This window comes from Scyliorhinus torazame, chromosome 10 (assembly GCF_047496885.1).
Source record: "Scyliorhinus torazame isolate Kashiwa2021f chromosome 10, sScyTor2.1, whole genome shotgun sequence".
Classification (NCBI taxonomy): Eukaryota; Metazoa; Chordata; class Chondrichthyes; order Carcharhiniformes; family Scyliorhinidae; genus Scyliorhinus; species Scyliorhinus torazame.
This window is the reverse complement of record NC_092716.1, coordinates 221,517,778-221,538,664: the sequence shown is the minus strand read 5'-3', so window position 1 is coordinate 221,538,664 and position 20,887 is coordinate 221,517,778. Positions and strand designations below refer to the sequence as shown.

Here is a 20,887-nt window from a genome sequence, read left to right as displayed (position 1 = left end):
GCCGTGATCTGTCCAACCTTGGCTCCTGCACCAAGTTTCAGTCCCCCCCACAATCAGCTCATGCGTGTCCAAGTCGGGAATAGCCCCAAACACCTTCTTCGCGAATCCCACATCGTCCCAATTGGGACCGTATACACTTAACAGCGCCACTAATCTCCCCTCCAGTGCCCCTGTCACAATCACATATCTACCCCCCGCCACCACGTTCTCCATCTGGAAGCGTACCCTTTTGCTGACCAGCACCGCTACTCCTCGAGCCCTTCCATCAAATCCGGAGTGAAACATTTGGCTAACCCAGCCCTTTTTAAGTCTCACCTGGTCCTTCACCCTCAAGTGAGTCTCCTGCAAGCATTGCTACATCGGCTTTCAAACTTTTAAAATGTGCAAGCACCATTGACCTTTTGACCGGCCCTCCTAGCCCTCTCACGTTCCATGTGATTATCCTTACTGGGGGTCTCTCACACTCCCCCCCCCCCCCCCCCCCCCCCCCCCAACCTTTCTTATCCACCATCACCATACGCCCGGGCCCTGCCCCATAAGCCTGACCCGCCCCTGTCCATTGTTAACATCGAACCCCTTCCCCCCCCACCCAAGAACCCCCCCTACAAGAACATCCCCCAACATCCATCCCTCCACCTCCTCTTGCTCGCCGCGTAGGCCCATTGAAGCCTGCTATCCAGGCTCCAACGTCCGCAGTTCTCCTCTCACCTCACCACCGTTCACTAACTGACTTTAGTTAGCTAGCGCGGGTGGCACCCCCCGCCAAGACCTCTCGCCCCCTTCCGCCCAGTCCCAGAGAAAGAAACACTAAAACAAACCCAACAATCCAACCCCTACAATTCACTAACATAACATTTAACCGTCGCAACACAGAACGCCATTAACTTGAACTCTGTAACAATGCGAAGAGAAGTAGATTTCAATACAAATCAGTAAAAAGAAAGTTGTAACATTTGTACATTTTCCAGCCGCTCAAACACAGTCCACAGCCTCTCTTCCAGTTCCGCTCTTCACGTCTGTCCCAAGCCTTCACGAACGTCTCAGCCGCCTCTGCTGTCTCAAAATAAAAGTCTTTGCCGTTATATGTTACTCTCAACATCGCCGGGTGCACCACACCAAATCGCACCCCTTCTTGTACAAAGCCGCCTTCACTCGACCAAACGCCGCTCGTCTTTTTGCCAACTCCACCGTCCAGTCCTGGTAGATCCGAACAGCAGTACCATCCCACAGCACCTCACGCTCCTGCTTCGCCCAGCTTAATACTTTCTCCTTCATGCAAAACTTATGGAAGCAGATAATTACTGCCCTTGGCGGCTCGCTGACTTTGGGCTTCGGCCTTAATGACCGATGAGCTCGGTCTAGCTCGTACAGGGTGGGGCTCTCACCCTCCCCCATCAGCTCCGCCAACTTCTTAGCAAAGTATTGCGTGGGCCTTGGGCCCTCTGCCCCTTCGGGCAAGCCCACAATTCTCACATTGTGCCGCCTTGAGCGGTTTTCCAAGTCTTCCAGCTTTGCTCGGAGTCCTCTGTTAACCTCCACCAACCTCCGCAGCTCATCCCCCATCGAGGTGACCTGGTCGCTGTGTCGTGCCACGGCCTCCTCCACCTCCTTCATCTTCTCGCCCTGCCCTCTCACCTCGGCCGATACCTTTGCCACCTCCACCCTCATCGGGCGATTGCCTCCTCCAACAATGACCTCAACACGACCGCCATCTCTTTCCTCAGGACCTCCATGTGCCTCACCAAACGTTGTTCCAGTTCCACCACCATCACCTCGGTCATCTTCTCCACCGTAAGTAGTGCGGCCCCGACTTGCAGTTTGGCTTCCGCCATCCTGTCAACACTTTTGCTCGTCTTCTCCTTCGGCGGCGAACCCGCGTTTCCTCCTTTCTTCAACGCTGCTTTTCGCATCCTTTAGCGGCTTATTGTATTTTATCTTCTTTCCTTTCTCCTCTCTCCCCCTTCACCCTCCTGCCCTTCATCAATCTGACATTCTTTTTTGGAAAAAAAAAACTTTTACCAAACTTCCTTAAATCTTTTTTCTTTCTCCTCTGCATTCCCCTGGGACCAGGCTTCAACCTTCTTTCTTCTTCCTAGGTGGGAGCCATCCGACGTGGAGCACCCTCCCTACATGGTGCCCTGGCCTCGGGCCTGCCGCCTCGGCCTCCTCGTAGCTCCGCCCCCGCTGCTACGACCTGCCGGGCCCGGCGCCTCAGCCCCCGCCGCCTGACACCCGCGCGGGGGATCTTCGCCGGTTTTTAAACCGGCCCCGCTGGCTGCTCGTGGCGGCCCCAAAGGCCGACGATAGTCGGGGGGCGCATGAAGACTCGGGGATTTCCCCGAAATCTCCGCGAATCGCGGCCACCGGCGGGAGCTCTTTTTATTGCGGCCACCCTGCTCGCCCACGCCACCGGAAGTCCTCACCTCCTTCTCAAAGGATGAATATTCCTGCATACAAAGCAGTTCAGAGAAGGTTTACTCGGTTGATTCCTGGGATGAAGTTGTCATCTTGTAGGGAAGGTTGATCCTTGGAGTTTAGAAAAATAACAGGTGATGTGATTCTGTGGGGGTGCCTGACAGGGTATATGCTGAGAGGATGCTTTCCTTCATGGGGGAATCTAAAATTCGGGGACACAGTTTCAAAATAAGGAGTCTCCAATTTGAGGTGAAGGTGAGGAGGAATTTCTTCTGAGGGTTGTTATTTTGGAATCTGCTCCCACAGAGAGCAGTGGTGCTGGGAAATTGAAAATATTTGAAGCCGAGTTCGACATATTTTGGACCTCCAAAGGAGCCAGTGTGTGGGTAGGCAGGCAAGTAGAGTGGGGCCGCAATCAGATCATCCATGACCGTATTGTGAGGTGGAGCAGGCCCGTGGGGCTGAATGGACTACTCCTGCTCCTATTTCTTAAGTTCTTTTGTTCTTCTGGAAAAAGCATTTTCCTATATTATCAAGACATTAATTTCCACAGGTAATTTGGGTATGAACACCTTCCTTTAACAGCCATTATGGTAACCATATAATTCCAGAAATCACAATTATTTGTATTTCAATTAAAATTCCACAAATCACATTTATTTGCATTTCATTTAAAATTAAACTGCATATGCAAACTTCGCTCAATCCCAATTATCAATACACAGACATGACAAGATAAACACAGAACACTTTCAGAATTTTGTATCTTTATTATAATTGATAAACTTTAGTGTAAAACAAGGGACTTCTGAATCTCTGGAGCAAGATAAAGACAAAAGGAAAGAGTTCTATAGTCTTTTGAAATGTATAACAGAAGCTTGATTTCATGGAAAGCTCAACAAAATCACAAGCTCTCTTCAACATACTCAACATTTATGATCTTTTGTTTATAAGTAAACATAGGATATTGCTGAATTAAACTAATATTACTTTAAGCCAAGATGGATATTTGAAAAAGCCACTATGCTTTCACTTTCTTCTGGGACAGGTTGATCTTGTCACCCAAACTGAGAGCCATTCCCTGTAAGATAACAGAAACATAGTAAAGGGGAGATGTCATTCAAGGCAATTGCTGTGTTTATATTTTAAACACAAATGCAGTTTAAGATTCAGTGCTTATAAAAACAAGCGTCTTCTGACAAAAACTATTACAGTTACCTATTGTGGATAATGTAGTCACCACTTACCTGACTCTTTGCCCTAATGCGTATGTGACCAGTCACGGGAGCATCAGGCCCAAGGTGAACTGGTTTTTCTATGCTGACATTTGCAAGTGCATCTTCTCCAAATATGGAACGAGCATAGAGATTGGCAGCCATAAAACCACAATAACCAGAAAGAGCCTGAAATACAAGAAAAACTCACATGAAGTTGTCAAGTTGTGCATAACCCAAGACTGATTTATTTACTTGCCTTCAAGAATCTGAAAACAAACGAATACAGGAAAAATCCCTGAACAAAAAAATTTTCTGAAACACAAATGTGATGCTATGAGGCATGCCAAAGGTGCAAGAAATGGAGAAGTTAATGTCAGATGAAGGAAAAGTTGAGATCCTAAACTGTCAAAAATTTGCAAACAAAGGTTCCCCAAAAATATTGTATTCACAGAATTTTTTTTTTTTTTTTAAATTTAAGAGTGTCCAATTTTTTTTTCCAATTAAAGGGCAATTTAATGTGGCCAATCCATCTACCCTGCACATCTATTGGGTGGTGGGGGTGAGACCCACGCAGACACAGGGAGAATGTACAAACTCCACACGGACAGCAGTGACCCAGAGCCGGAATCGAACCTAGGACCTCGGCGCCGTGAGGCAGCAGTGCTAACCACTGCGCCACCATGACGCCCAAGTACTCATTAATTACTCAGAATTAAAGAAATCCTTTAGAAACTGTGATTCAGTTTGAGTAAAGAAGCAACCCATCTTATCCTCAGTAGATTCTCAAGGCTAAATATGAAGCAGAGATCATTCCTCAATGAGAATGTGATTGCCTCATATACAAAAGCAAATAAATAACATTGATGACTCACAAGAATAATGCACTGCTGTACATTCCAAATGTAAATAACGGTTTCTTAATGAAGGGGTTAGTTAACTCAGTAATTTTCAAAGTGGGGATTGCAACCCGGGCGTGGGTCGCAGGCGGGTGTCGGGAGGGGTGCGGAGCCATCCATCGCAGCGTTCCCGATCATGGAAATTTGTGAGCAACAGCCGCAGTAAACGGCTTTTAAAAATGCCGGCCACAACCGGCTTTCAGAATGCAGGCTTGCTGAGCAAACGTGCCCGATCATCAGTGCACATGCCCGGAGCCCAGAGAGGAACAGCACCTCCTCGTCACCTGACGTCAGTGCGCTGACCCAGGAGATTTTGTTTTTAAAATTCTATTCAGTCTTCCTGCCTGAAGAGATGGCAGAGTGAGGGTCACGCGCCCCAAACGCTGACGTCACGTGCTCTGGGCGCGACTGAGATTCCTCCATTTTGTCAGCAGCAAACAAGCAACAGGGCTCTAAAATTTAAAATGGATCGTATTGTAATAAGGAAGAGAGGGCCAGAGACACAAACAGGCCAGGATCTCACAACTAAACCTGCTGGAGAGAGTGGCTCAGGAGAATCCACAGCAGGACAAAGCAGTGGTGATGTGAGCTGTTCAGTAGAGTCCACAATAGGACAAAGCAGTGGTGGTGTGAGCTGTTCAGGAGGGTCCACAACAGGAAAAAGCAGTGCTGGTGTGAACAGCCTATTAAGAAGCTGAAATCAGGCGCAAAGCAGTATAAAGATGATTTTTTAAGATATGGATTTATTAATTGTGCCAATGCAAATCAGGATGCGAAGCCCATGTGTGATAAATGCAGGGACGTACTGGCAAAAGAAAGTTTAAAACCCTCAAAACTTCAAACGCATTTGAAGACTAAGCATGGAACTAAGTTCTGGGACAAACCTCTTGATTTTTTTTCCAAAGGATGCAACGAGGACTTCAATCGTCAGCTGAAGTCCTCAGCAGAAATGTTATAATGAACGACAAAATGCAATTAGCCTCTTACAAGGTAGATTACCATGTAACTAAAGAGAAAATGTCCCACATTGATTAATTCTCCCTGTGGCATTAGATATAGTTCCTAGGGTCCTAGATGAGGGGTTTGTTGAAAAAGTGAAATGCATCCCACGGAGTGATAACACAGTGGCTCGCCGAATTTGTGATATTGCTGAGAATTTAGACGTCCAGCTTATTTTTCATTTAAAATCAGCACAGGAGTACTCAATAAAATTGGATGAAAGTACAGACATTTCATATTGTGCAACCTTGCTAGTTTATGTTCAGTATGTTTGGCATGATGAATTTGTTGAGGATTTGCTGTGCTCCCTGACTTTATCAACCCACACGACTGGCACAGAGATTTTTGAAGCATTGAATAGTTTAGTGGTTGGAAAGTGCGGGCTTGATTGGGTTTGTTGCAGAGGAATCACAGCGATGGAGCAGCTAACATGACTTGGAAAAACAGCCGAGTTATAATAAGGATTAAGGAGACAGCTGGTCAGGACATTGTTTGGAATCATTGTTTTATTCACCGTGAGGCACTGGCATCGAAAGGAATTCTATCTGAGCTTGAAGTAGTGTTAAAAGGAATTGTGAAAGTTGTGAATTTCATTAAATGCAGCGCACTCAATGCCATACTTTTTGAGGCTCTGTGTTCCGATATGGGGGCCAAGCACACACATTTATTGGTCCACACAGAAGTACGTTGGCTGTCAAGCGATCGGGTGCTGCTCAGAGTTTACAAACTGAGGTACGAAATCCACACTTTCCTCCTCGAGAATTTGTCCACTCTGGCTGATTCGGTTGCTGATGGAACTTGGATGCTAACTATGTCTTACCTTGCAGACATCCTTTCAATTCCAAATCAATTGAACATCACATTGCAAGGGAAGGATGATGATTGCTTTCGGCACTGTGAAGAAATCTAAGCTTTCCAAGAGCCATTGAAAGTTTGGCAATTGCGAGTGCAAAGCCAAAATTACTACATGTTCCCCACACTGCTACGACACATCGAAGAAAACAGCATTTGTAAGGAAACTGCAAATGGACTGGCAAGCCTTATTCAGTCGCATCTGGCTGAGCTAATTAACAATTTTGGTTGCTACTTTCCAAAGGAGAAGTTTAAGACTTTGAGAGAGAAGAGGTGGCTGAATGATCCCTTTGAGTTTGAGACCCCAGAATCATTGTTAACTTGCAGATGACTCCATCAAAGGCGCTCAAACCACAGATTTGAGCCAGGGAAGTGGGACGGAAATTTTCAGAAATGAGAGAAGGGGATTAAGACACTAAAAGAATGAACCAAACAGAAGTATGTGCAGCAATTTTACCTGACGTACATAGATACATACATGGAAAAAAGCAGGAGGAGGCCATTCAGCCCTTCGAGTCTGCTCCGTCATTCATTATGATCATGGCTGATCATCAAGTTCAAACCCCGATCCTTCCTTTTCCCCGATATCTCTTCATCGCTTTAGACCCAAGAGCTACATCTAATGAAATTACACAATGTTTCTTGGGGGTCGGTTTGCAGGATTGAAGGAGTTGGGAGCGAAGTATGGGCTGGAGCAGGGGAAGTGTTTAGATACAGGCAGGTTCAAGATTTTGCCAGGAAAGAGATAGAGCTTCCTGCTGGAGCCGGCCTCCGCATTGCTGGAGGAGGTGCTGACGACAGGGGGACTGGAAAAGGGGTAGTGTCGGCGGTTTACGGGGCTATTTTGGAAGAGGAGAAAGCACCACCGAAAGGGATGAAAGCAAAGTGGGAGGAAGAGTTGGGAGAGGGTATGGTGGAGGGGTTCTGGTGTGAGGTGCTCCGGACAGTGAACACCTCCACCTTGTGCGTGAGGTTAGGGCTGATACAGCTGAAGGTGGTATATAGAGCGCACCTCACGAGGGCGAGGATGAGCCGATTTTTTGAAGTAGTAGAGGATGTGTGTGAGCGTTTGGGGGGGGGGGCGCGCAAATCACGTTCATATGTTTTGGTCCTGTCCAAAGCTAGGGGAGTACTGGAAGGAGGTGTTTAGGGTGATTTCCAAGGTGGTGCATGTGAAACTGGACCCGGGTCCCCAGGAGGCCATATTCTGGGTGTCGGACCAGCTAGGGTTGGAAACGGGTGCGGAGGCAGATATCGTAGCCTTCGCCTCGTTGATCGCCCGAAGGCGGATCCTGCTGTGATGGAGAGCAGCTTCTCCACCCAGTGCCCTGGCGTGGCGGGGGGACCTGTTGGAATACTTGACCCTTGAGAAGGTTAAGTTCGAACTGAGGGGAAGCTCGGAGGGGTTCTACAAGTCATGGGCACTATTTATTATGCACTTTCAAGAACTGGATAACATCGAACATTAGTTGGGGGGCTGTGTAGATTAAGGGTGACTATGGGTAATCCCGGATTTGTTTTTGTCATTTGTTTACGTAAACATGTGGGCTGAGGTTTGGGGGTTGGTGGGCGGATGGGATCGTTGTTATTATGGGGATTGACATATCTTGCTGATTATTGTTTATTGTTGATGGGTGTAAATGTGGGAGAAAATGTGAAAAAGGAGAATTTAAAAAAAAAAATCTTTTAAAAATAATAGCTTCCTTGATAATTTGGAGGCAGTTTCGCCAACACTTCGGGTTGGGGGCAGGGTAAAGGGAAATGCCGATTCGGGGGAACCACAGATTTGAGCCAGGGAAGTGGGACGGAAATTTTCGGAAATGAGAGAAGGGGATTAAGACACTAAAAGAATGAACCAAACAGAAGTATGTGCAGCAATTTTACCTGACGTACATAGATACATGCACAGAAAAAAGCAGGAGGAGGCCATTCAGCCCTTCGAGTCTGCTCCGTCATTCATTATGATCATGGCTGATCATCAAGTTCAAACCCCGATCCCTCCTTTTCCCCGATATCTCTTCATCGCTTTAGACCCAAGAGCTACATCTAATGAAATTACACAATGTTTCTTGGGGGTCGGTTTGCAGGATTGAAGGAGTTGGGAGCGAAGTATGGGCTGGAGCAGGGGGAAGTGTTTACATACAGGCAGGTTCAAGATTTTGCCAGGAAAGAGATAGAGCTTCCTGCTGGAGCCGGCCTCCGCATTGCTGGAGGAGGTGCTGACGACAGAGAGACTGGAGAAGGGGTAGTGTCGGCGGTTTACAGGGTTATTTTGGAAAAGGAGAAAGCACCACCGAAAGGGATGAAAGCAAAGTGGGAGGAAGAGTTGGGAGAATGTATGGAGGAGGGGTTCTGGTGTGAGGTGCTTCGGAGAGTGAATGCCTCCACTTTGTGCGAGAGGTTGGGGCTGATACAGCTGAAGGTGGTATATAGAGCACACCTCACGAGGGCGAGGATAAGCAGATTCTTTGAGTGGGTAGAAGATGTGTGAATGTTGCGGGGGGGGGGGGGGGGGGGGGGGGCCGCAAATCACAATCATATGTTTTGGTCCTGTCCAAAGCTGGAGGGTTACTGGAAGGAGGTTTTTAGGGTAATTTCTAAAGTGGTGCACGTGAAACTGGACCCGGGCCCTCAGGAGGCCATATTCGGGATGTCGGACCAGCCAGAGTTGGAAACGGGCGCGGAGGCAGATGTTGTAGCCTTTGCCTCGTTGATCGCCTGATGGCGGATCCTGTTGGGATGGAGAGTAACCTCTCCACCCTGTGCCCTGGCGTGAAGGGGGGAATTCTTCAGAAGGTTAAGTTTGAACTGAGGGGAAGGATGGAGGGGTTCTACAATTCATGGATTTTATTCATTATGTACTTTTAAGAATTGGATAACATCGAACATTAGTTAGGGGGGGTGGAGGGGGACCGTAAGTGTTAATGGTGACCATGGGTGATTCCCGATTCCTTTTTGTTATTTGTTTATGTTAACATGTGGGCAGCTGTTTGGGGGTTGGTGGGAGGATGGAATTGTTGATATGGGGATTGACATTCTATTCGTTACTGCTTATTGTTTATTGTTGGTGGGTGCAAAGTTGGGAGAAAATGTGAAAAAGGAGAATCAAAATATATTTGTTAAAAACTTGCAGCTGACTCCAAAATGAAGAAACTGAACTCCTCCACCTCAGCTGTGACAGCACATTAAAAACACGGCATAAGTCAATGAGGCGGTCAGAATTCTGGAGTAGCTTCTCCGAGGAGTATCCGGAGCGGAGTTAAATCAAGCATTTTGTTGCTTTTGCCTTTCACAACCATGTACATGTGCGAGTTTGGATTTTCTGTCCTCACAAAGATGAATATGGCACAAATGAACCGGCTGAATCCTGCACCCAATATGCGCATAGCCCTCACCCCCTGTGAACCTGATTGGAGTGAGATCATGAGGCTCACCTCTCACATTAAAGATCAGAGAAAATGGTGGGTAGCGAAGGTCGGACGGCATGGGTCGTGAAGGATGACCGGTTGGCAAAAATGGGTCCCAGGCAAAAAAGTTTGAAAAACACTGCCTTAGTTCATCATATCGTGTCTCAGATGTGAATACTCTACATCTATAATAATTTAAGTCTTGCCTGCAAAGAGTGTACAATTTGTTTCCTGTAGAGAAATGGTTTCAGGGAACTTAATGGGATTGAAGGTGGATAAATCTCAAGGCCCTGATAATCTTCATCCTAGAGTACTTTAGGAAGTAGCCCTAGAAATAGTGGATCCATTGGCGGTCAGTTTCCTAAATTCTTTGGACTCTGGAATGGTTCCTACAGATTGGAGGGTAGCTAATATAACCCCACTATTCAAAAAGGGAGGCAGAGAGAAAACAGGGAACTATAGATCAGTGAGCCTAACGTCAAAAGTAGGGAAGATGCTAGAGTCCACTATCAAGGATTTCACAGCACAGCATTGGAAAGCAGTGGTATAATCACACAAAGTCAGCATGGATTTCAGAAAGAGAAATCATGTGAGACAAATCTACTGGAATGCTTTGAAAATGTAATTACTAGAGTTGATCAGGGAGACCTGGTGGATGTGGCTTATTATTCAAGAGGCTTTCGACAAGGTCTCACATAGCAGATTTCTATGTAAAGTTAAAGCGCATGGGATTGCGGGTAGTGTCTTGAGATGGATAGAAAGCTGGTTGGCAGACAGGAAGCAAAATTTTGGAATAAATGGGTCTTTTTCCAATTGACAGGCAGTGACAAGTGAAGTACCACAGGGAAGTACCTCGGACTCCAAATGCTCACATTATATATTAATGATTTAGACCAAGGAACTAAATGTAATCTTTCCAAATTTGCAGATGATACAAAGTTGGGTGCGTGAGCTGGGAGGAGGATGCAGAGATACTTCAGTGGGATTTGGACAGACTGAGTGAGTGAGCATATTCCAAAATTCTAAGAGGATTAGACAGGGTAGATTCAGAAAGAATGTTCCCAATGGTGGGGGGAGTCCAGAACCAGGCATCATAGTTTGAGGATAAAGGGTAAACCTTTTAGGGCTGAGGTGAGGATTAATTTCTTCACCCAGAGTGGTGAATTTGGGGAACTCACGACCACAAAAGTAGTTGAGGTGAAAACATTGTGTAATTTCATTAGATGTAGCTCTTGGGTCTAAAGCGATGAAGAGATATCGGGGAAAAGGAGGGATCGGGGTTTGAACTTGATGATCAGCCATGATCATAATGAATGACGAAGCAGACTCGAAGGGCTGAATGGCCTCCTCCTGCTTTTTTCCATGTATGTTTCTATGTACGTCAGGTAAAATTGCTGCACATACTTCTGTTTGGTTCATTCTCCGAACGCAACTCACCTGGACTTGTAGTTATCAATTTGCAATACTGAGCTGGGCAATACTGTCCTGAGTAGCATCATTGTTCTCAGGCTTGATGTTCTCTGAAGTGCTTTTACTGTGCCTGTACATTTGCATAATTTTTTAAAGCTGCAGAAAGGGAGGAGAGCTGGACATATCAGTCTCACTACCTGTACTTGAGACATACACCTGTAATTGTTTAGTTTGGCACCTGATATGAGGCAAAGGGAAGGAATGGGTGTTGGGTCTGGTCCCCAAGGACATGCAGAGTCCATATTTACCTGCCCAGGTACACAATCCATTGCTGATTTCCCCAACTCTCTTCCCAACCTGTGGCAGGTCATCAGGGGTGTTTAGCACAGGGCTAAATTGCTGGCTTTGAAAGCAGACCAAGACAGGCAGCAGCACGGTTCAATTCCCGTAACAGCCTCCCCGAACAGGCGCCGGAATGTGGCGACTCGGGGCTTTTCACAGTAACTTCATTTGAAGCCTACTTGTGACAATAAGCGATTTTCATTTTCATTTTCATTTCATTTCATTTCATTCAAATGCAACTCATGAAACAGAAGCCTGGATCCTAGACAGAAGTTTTTTTGTGAAAACATTTCCATCAAGGAATAGGTCTGGTCACATTTTTTTGAGCTCAATGTTGCTGTGCCACAATATCCAGCTCTTTCCTCTCACAACTAGGAGCATAAGGTTCCTGGTCCAATGAGATCCTGGATATGCTTCCCATTTTGCTGCTAGGTCCACTTCCCTCTTGGCCCTTTTATCTAAAGCAGAGTAATACCCAAGGTCTTTAATGCAGCAAAACCCTTAAACACCTACACCCATCTTCAATCAATTATAGTTTGCTTACAATTTTTATGTATTCCATGTTTTTAAAAAAACAGAAATTTAACATATAAAGGATATGATATTAAGGTTTTCAGAGAAGGTTGAGTCAATAAATTATTTCGATAATAATCTTTATTAGTGTCACAAGTGAGCTTGCATTAACACTGCAATGAAGTCACTGTGAAAATCCCCTAGTCGCCACATTCCGGCACCTGTTCGGGTACACCGAGGTAGAATTCAGAACGTCCAAATGACCTAACAAGCACATCTTTCAGGACTTGTGGGTGGAAACCGGAGCAGGCACAGGGAGAACGTGCAGACTCCGCACAATGACCCATGTCGGGAATCGAACCCGGGTCCCTGGCGCTGTGAAGCAACAGTGTTAACCACTGTGCTACCGTGCCACCCCAAAACATCATTATAAATCCTGAAGTCGTATTATCAAAATCAGATAATGACTTATTCAGCCAGTGCAATCAACAGACAGGACAATATGATTTACCAATACAAAAGCAAAGTCCTTTCATGTAACATTGCCTTAAACTCCACCACTCTACCTACCTCTATTCTTGTTGTTAAACTCACTAGATCTCGAAGGTAGCTCTGTGACAGTTCCACTAGGTGGCAGTGCACAATAAAGCACATATAAAATATATTCAATTATCTGGTTTCTTTACAACGATGTGCTCTTCAGAGCCTTCTCCTCATACACAGGTTTACATAGAACACCACCCATCAGAATAGATTCTTTCCCACAACCATCCAGAAACTGCAGTTCACAAATTAACTTGTGTATCATCCAGATCTCACTATCAAACTGCTGAGATTATTCCGAGGCGGATCTCTGGGACACCTAACCAGTCAACAGTCCTATCACATGAAGACCCACCTTCTCAACCTTGTCCCTTGCCTGAGGTGGTGGTCCTCAGGTTAAACCACCACCAGTCAGGCCTCAAAGGGGAAAGCAGCCTATGGTCATCCCGTGGGTGACACGGTAGCACAGTGGTTAGCACTGTTGCTTGGGTGACTGTGCGGAATCTGCACGTTCTCCCCATGTCTGCGTGGGTTTCCTCCAGGTGCTCCGATTTCTTCCCACAGTTCAAAGATGTGCGGGTTAGGTGGCTCGGTCACGCTAAGTTGCCCCGTAGTGCCCAAAGGTTAGGTGGGGTTGCTGGGTTACGGGAATAGAGTGGAGGTAAGGGCTTAGGTCGGGTGCTTTTTCAGGGGCTGGTGTGGACTCGATGGGCCAAATGGCCTCCTTCTGCACTGTAAATTCTATGATCTGGGACTTATGGTGACTTTATCTTTAGCTTATTTCTCTGCTGTATAGAAAATGACAACAAGACTCACCTGTAGCTGCGTAACATTATCAGTTATTCACAGTCCTCTCAAGCCCATCCATCCACATTCTCCACCTCTCCTTCAGCTCATCCAACCACCCTGTCCAACCTCCCGATCAATCCTCATGGCCCAGTTGCCCCTCAGCCCAGTGCAACCTACCCAACCTCGCCCCTGCACTCTGCTTGAACTGAATATTTTATATGCAATGCCTAGTGTAAAATATCGCAAGACATTTTTTAAAAAACTCATTGAACTCCAAATGTCATACCTTATCTAATGCAACCTTCTGTAGCACAGCTGGTATCAGAACCAGAACATCTGAAGCATTCTAACTGACCTCTCCGCAAGATAAGTGCTGCAGCCTGACCTTTAACTGACCCTAAACCTAAAAGAACGCAGAGCGATTATACCATGTCGTTAAAAAATGTACACACCAAGATTTCAACAGAATATGTTGCGTTCCACAGTGCACAACATTCCTGACTTTATAAAACAGCACATGCTCTGACTTGACATTCTGTATTACCCTCTTCTCTGCACTGCCTCCATAACTTGACTGTTACCCTTGAACCTCAGTGACAAAAATGACCACAATATTAAAGATTCAGTGAGGCCGGGGCACAATGAAGTTTAATTAAAGATTTCCGAACTTTATGAAACCGAATAAACTCGGTTTGTTCTCACTGGAACGAAGGAGGTTGAGGGGCGACCTGATAGAGGTATACAAAATTATGAGGGGCATAGACAGAGTGGATAGTCAGAGGCTTTTCCCCAGGGTAGAGGGGTCAATTACTAGGGGGCATAGGTTTAAGGTGAGAGGGGCAAAGTTTAGAGTAGATGTACGAGGCAAGTTTTTTACGCAGAGGGTAGTGGGTGCCTGGAACTCACTACCGGAGGAGGTAGTGGAGGCAGGGACGATAGGGACATTTAAGGGGCATCTTGACAAATATATGAATAGGATGGGAATAGAAGGATACGGACCCAGGAAGTGTAGAAGATTGTAGTTTAGTCGGGCAGTATGGTCGGCACGGGCTTGGAGGGCCGAAGGGCCTGTTCCTGTGCTGTACATTTCTTTGTTCTTTGTTCTTTGTACTATTACAGCTAAACAGTTCAACATTCATTGACTTTGCTGATTCCAACTCTGCATTGCTGAATATGTTGAGCAGAGTTTGTCAAGACTTTGTCTTTATCCTCAATTACTTTAACACACAGGCGACATATGTGTTGCTTTTTCCTTCCTGAATGCAATACAGCTACAGTCTTGGATTTGTCTCCATTTAGGTCTTTTCATTCAAATTTTCAGGAATCTGACTCAGATTTGCAAATTAAAACCAGCAGTCGTCCCAGTACTGAATTCCAGAATAAATCCTTTCTACCAGAAGGCCATATCTGCATGTTGGGCAGCACGGTGGCGCAGTGGGTTAGCACTGCGGTCTCACGCCGCTGAGGTCCCAGGTTCGATCCCGGCTCTCAGTCACTGTCCGTGTGGAGTTTGCACATTTTCCCTGTGTTTGCATGGGTTTCGCCCCCACAACGCAAAAATGTGCAAGCTAGGTGGATTGGCCACGCTAAATTGCCCCTTAATTGGAAAAAATGAATTGGGTAAAATTCTCTAAAAAATTTTTATCTGCATGTTGCATAACAATACATTACAATTCAATGTCCTCCATTTTGAGCTTCCCTTGTTGAATTTTGAGTTATTTTTTTTAAAATATGAAACGTTCAATGCTATAAAAAAAATTGTTCAGCAAAAAGTTTTTTTGTTAACTTGTCCCTTCACGTCCAGGGATGTGCACGTTAGGGTACAGGAATAGGGGTAGGTGGATAAGAATAGAGTGCTCATTTGAGGGGTTGGTGCAAAAACCTTTCAAAGATTCTTTTCTAGTTTTTCTTATAGAAATTTGAAATGCTTGTCTGATGCACTTGAAAAGAGAAATTGTTAAGCTGTCGCCATGTGAATCTTATGAGATTTATATAAATAGAAGATTTGGGGCAAGTGTATGGATCGAGAAGTTGCCAATTTTTGGATGGGCAGAAAAATACTTAACGGATTTTGATGAGTTGACAGTAGAAATGCAGAAAATGGAAAAAACTTGAAAGGTTGACGATCTCCTGTGACATTGTATTCATGGTGAATCACAGGATACATTGGTTTGAAAGAATTAACAATGGGAAGTTTCAGTACCAATCAGCGCTCACTGCTGGGAAAACACACAGCAGAAATAGCTGGTCGGTTGGTACAGCATTTATCACAATGAAATTAGGTGAACGGTTAACGGGCAGTGGTTAGCACTGAAGCTTCACAGCTCCAGGGACTCGGATTCAATTCCAGCTTGGGTCACTGTCTGTGTGGAATTTGTGCGTCCCCCCTATGTCGGCATGGATTTCCTCCGGGTCCTCCGATTTCCTCCCACAGTCCAAAGACGTGCAGGTTAGGTGGATTGGCCATGTTAACTTGTCCCTTCACGTCCAGGGATGTGCAGGTTAGGGTACAGGAATAGGGGGTAGGTGGATAAGAATAGAGTGCTCATTTGAGGGGTTGGTGCAGACTTTGTAGGGATTCTATGATTCTGTGAAAGTGGTCTTACTTTCTGAAATCTGAATGGTCCAAGGACAGTACACTGAATTTGTAATCTGATGCTTGAATTGAGAATTCCCATTCTAATGTTAAAATCCCTTCATGGTCTCAACCCTCTCCATCTCGATATCCTGCTTCAGCTCTAAAGGATCCCCCAAAACTATCCCTTTCTCAGACTTGGGTCTTTTGTGCATCTCAACCCCACCCTGCCTTCAGCCCCATGGTCTAGAAATTCCTCACTATGTATATCCCCGTGAGATCTCCCTTACCTCCTTTAAAAACCCCTAAAACTCGATGAACTAGCCTAGGATCCATTTTTGTCTGGTGAAATCTTGGAAGTGCCTTGAGATGTTTTTCTACCTTTAATGCGTCACATAAATGTGAGGTGTCACTGCTGTGTTGATTGGTTAAAGGGACACAGATCAGACACATGTCCATACAGGTCCTAAACAACACAAGTTTATTTAAAGCCAATCAAGTACCATCTTCCGGCAAATACCACTCCAACAGACTAGAATTACAGCAATTTGCTTCCATGCTGGCAAACTATGACACTCAAGTGAGCAAAATAGATCAGTAAGTTCCCAAGTTTGATCATGGGTTTGTCCAAAATTAGCTCAGATTGGATAGAAATGTTCAACTAAGGGTCTGACTCTTGCTTCCACAGCAGTGCAGAGATTGCATCCAGTGATTCACTCCATGTAGAATGCCAAGATACTGGATGGATACATGCATACACTTTGGACAAAGATGACCTCCTTCTGTGCTGTAACGTTTCTATGATTCTATCAGATCTGGCCGAATTATGGTATTCCTTTGACCGAATAGTCTGCCAACACTCAGTGTTGAGGGTCATAATTGAGTGATTTGATTTATATTGCCTCCCAGCAATGACCTTCCTTCCATCATAAGGTCAGAAGTGGGGATGTTTGCTGATGATTGTAGACTGTTGAGCAGCATTTGCGACTCCTCAGGTACTGAAGCAGTCCATGCTCAAATGAAGCAAGACCTGGACAATATCCAGGCTTGGGCTGACAAGTGGCAAGTAACAATCATGCCACACAAGTGCCTAGCAATGAGCATCCCCAACAGGAGAAAATCTACCATCGCCCCATGGCATTCAATGACATTACCACTGCTGAAACTCTTACTATCAACATCCTAAGCGTTACCATTGGCCAGAAATTTAATGGACTTACCAGATAATTATTGTGGCTACAAGAGTAGGTCAGAGGCCAATAGTCCTGCAGTGAGTAACTCACATCCTGAATCCCCAACGCCTGTCCACCATCTACCTGACACGAGTCAGAAGTATGATGGAGTACTCTCCATTTGCTTAGTGGAGTGCAGCTTCAACAACACTCTCGATGCAATCCAGGACAAAGCAGCCCGCTTGGTTGGCACGCCACCCACAAACATTCACTCCCTCCACCACGGATGAACAGTAGCAGCAGTGTGTACCATCTACAAGATACACTGCAGCGAACTCACCAAGGTTTCTTAGACAGCACCCTTCCAAACCGCCATGACAATCTAGAACAGCGTTTTTGTTTTCTTCATAAATTTTGAATACCCTATTTTATTTTTAAAAGGGCCAATTCTACGCTGCACATCTTTGGGTTGTGGGGGTGAGACCCACGCAGACACGGGGAGAATATGCAAATTCCACATGGACAGTGACCTGAAGCCGGGATCGAACCCAGGGTTCGCCGCCTTGAGGCAGCAGTGCTAACCACTGCGCCGCCCTAGAACAGAGTTTTTCAAAGTGCAGGTCGCGACCTGCAGGTGGGGTGAGGGCGGGTGTCGAGAGCAGCGTCGGTCGCGGTGTTCTCGATCGCGGGAGAAGCAGCCAACAGCCGTGACCAGCATTTAAATATCCCGCTGCTACCAGCTTTTAAGTTGAGAATGCCAGCCGCAAATGGTCATTAAATGCGAACGATGGGAGACTTCCGGTGACGGCATGTAGGTGGAGGTCGCATGTGGAGTGGCTCCTGCTCAAGGCTCTGATTTTTGGATTTTAATGCCCGATTTTAGGGGCAGTTTTTGAATAATCTGTTGCAAGAAGGCATAAGGAAGGTGGGGGATGTCGAAGACCCAGAGGAAAGTCACTGGAAAGAAGGGGATGGGCGAAATTTCGCCCTTGAGTGGACAGGTGAGCCCGACAGGAGGAAAGATGGCAGAAGCTGGATCTCTGGGTGGGGCCACTCCCCTTACAGTGGAGACTCTGACCAAGGTGATGGCCGAGGAACTCGAGAGGCAGTTAACTAAGCATATGGAGATTCTGCGAAAGGAGATGATGGCTGCGATGAAAGAGTGGGTGGAGGAGATGACTGCCCCGGTGAAGGCAGCAGTGATGAAGATATCGGCCGACGTATGGGAGCAAGGAAAGAAGTTGAAGTGGATGGAGGAGGCTCTGTCGCAGCACAGTGACCAGTTCACCTCGATGGGTGAGGAGCTGCAGAGGGTGGCTGAGGCTAACAAAGGACTCAGAGCTAAGGTGCAGGACCTGGGGAACAGATCGAGGCAGCAGAACTTACGAATCGTGGGCCTGCCTGAGGAGATGGAGGGTCCGAGGCCGACTGCGAAGATGATGGCGGAGCTGTATGGGAAGGGGGAAGAACACTCCGAATATCAGTCACTCAGGCCCAAGCCAAAAGCAATCGAGCCACCAAGGGCGGTTATAATTTGCTTCCATAAGTTTTGCATCACGGAAAAGGTCCCGAGTTCGGCAAAGCAAAGGCGTGAGGTGAAGTGGGAAGGCCTTGGTATTCGGAAATGTGAACGATGCAGTCATCTCGCCAGATGCGGCAGCAAAGAGCAGGTCACGCAATCGGGATGTACACAGACGTCACACCCTCTGTACGTCTGTGCTTTTGGCACTAAATCACTGATGAGATTCGAACTGTCAGAAAGTAAGGCAACAAGGCTGGGAAGAATCGAAGATGGATTGATTTGTTATAAGCAAGAGGGCTTTGTTAGAAGGACAAGACAAACAGATCAGGATCTCACAACTGAATCTCTGGAGCTTCTCAGCAAAGACCACAGCAGGACAACGCAGTGCTAGTGTGAGCTGCACAGGAGAGTCCCTGGCAGGACAACGCAGTGCTAGTGTGAGCTGCATAGGAGAGTCCCTGGCAGGACAACGCAGTGCTAGTGTGAGCTGCACAGTAGAGTCCCTGGCAGGACAACGCAGTGTTAGTGTGAGCTGCTCAGGAGAGTCCCTGGCAGGACAACGCAGTGTTAATGTGAGCTGCACAGGAGAGTCCCTGGCAGGACAACGCAGTGTTAGTGTGAGCTGCTCAGGAGAGTCCCTGGCAGGACAACGCAGTGTTAGTGTGAGCTGCATAGGAGACTCCCTGGCAGGACAACGCAGTGCTAGTGTGAGCTGCACAGTAGAGTCCCTGGCAGGACAACGCAGTGCTAGTGTGAGCTGCACAGGAGAGTCCCTGGCAGGACAACGCAGTACTAGTGTGAGCTGCACAGGAGAGTCCCTGGGAAAGTCCCTGGCAGGACAACACAGTGTTAGTGTGAGCTGCACAGGAAGGTCCCTGGCAGGACAAAGCAGTGCTAGTGTGAGCTGTACAGGAAAGTCCCTGGCAGGACAACACAGTGTTAGTGTGAGCTGCACAGGAAAGTCCCTGGCAGGACAAAGCAGTGCTAGTGTGAGCTGCATAGGAGAGTCCCTGGCAGGACAACGCAGTGTTAGTGTGAGCTGCATAGGAGAGTCCCTGGCAGGACAAAGCAGTGCTAGTGTGAGCTGCTCAGGAAAGTCCCTGGCAGGACAAAGCAGTGCTAGTGTGAACTGCTCAGGAAAGTCCATGGCAGGACAAAGCTGAGCTGTTCAGCAGAGCTGTATCCAGAGCTCTGCTGAACAGACTACTAAGAAACTGAAATTGGGAGCAAAGCAGTATAAAAATGATTTATTGAGGTATGGCTTTGTTAATTGTGCCATGCAAGTCAGGATGCAAAGCCCCATGTATGTTATATGCAAGGAAGTACTGGAAAATGAGGGTTGGATGCTAACTATGCCTTACCTTGCAGACACCTTTTCAATTCTAAATGAACTGAACCTCAAATTGCAAGGGAAGGATGATGATTGCTTTTGGCACTGAAGAAATAGATGCTTTCCAAAAGTCAATGAAAGTTTGGCAAGTGCAAGTACATGCCAAAACTACTACATGTTCCCCACACTGCTACAACGCATTAGAAAAAACACATGTTCGTAAGGGAACTGTCAATAGACTGGCAAGCCTTATGCAGTCGTCTCTGGCTGCACAGATCAATAGCTTTTGTCACTACTTTTCAGAGGCGAAGTTTCAGATTTTGAAAGAGAAGTGGTGGGTGAAAAATCCTTTTGAATTTGAGACCCAAAGTTAATTATTAACTTGCAGCTGATTCTAAAATGAAGCGACTAACTTCTGTGAATCACCTGTTAAAAACATGCCACAAGTCTATGAGGCTGTCAGCATTTTGGAGTAGCATCTCCAAACTCTACCCCAAAGAATCTACTCAACCTCGCCCCCGTCAAGTGCGATCTGTGGACCTCCTTAAATTGTATCAGGCTGAGCCTGGCACACGAGGAGGAGGAATTAACCCTACCTAGGGCATCAGCCCACAGACCTTCCTCGATCTCCTCCCCCAGCTCCTCCTCCCATTTACCCTTCAACTCTTCTACCAGCGCTTCCCCCTCTTCTTTCAACTACCGGCGCTTCCCCCCTCTTCTTTCAACTTGAAACTTCATTATCAAAGCAGTACACACCTTCTCTGGGGTCAAACACTTCATGTTGGTAGATTTAAGGATGTGCTGCAAGTATTCATTTAGGTCAGTGATGTTTGTGTTTACTGTAACCTTAAACAGAAAATAAAACAAATTAGAATAATTCAATCGTTCATTTATGAAAACTTACT

At 46.3% G+C, this 20,887-nt stretch overlaps 1 protein-coding gene across 1 annotated transcript in view; it reads right to left on the bottom strand.

Moving 5' to 3' along the window:
• Positions 1 to 3,165: 3,165 nt before the first annotated feature.
• copb1 (COPI coat complex subunit beta 1) overlaps positions 3,166 to 20,887 on the bottom strand; it is a 71,099-nt gene continuing 53,377 nt past the window's right edge. The window contains exons 20-22 of the mRNA XM_072466427.1: positions 20,739 to 20,828; positions 3,663 to 3,818; positions 3,166 to 3,496 (exon numbers count right to left, since the gene is read on the bottom strand). Coding sequence (XP_072322528.1) covers positions 3,437 to 3,496; positions 3,663 to 3,818; positions 20,739 to 20,828 — 306 coding nt within the window. The 3' untranslated portion in view covers positions 3,166 to 3,436. The remainder of the gene's footprint in view (positions 3,497 to 3,662; positions 3,819 to 20,738; positions 20,829 to 20,887) is intronic.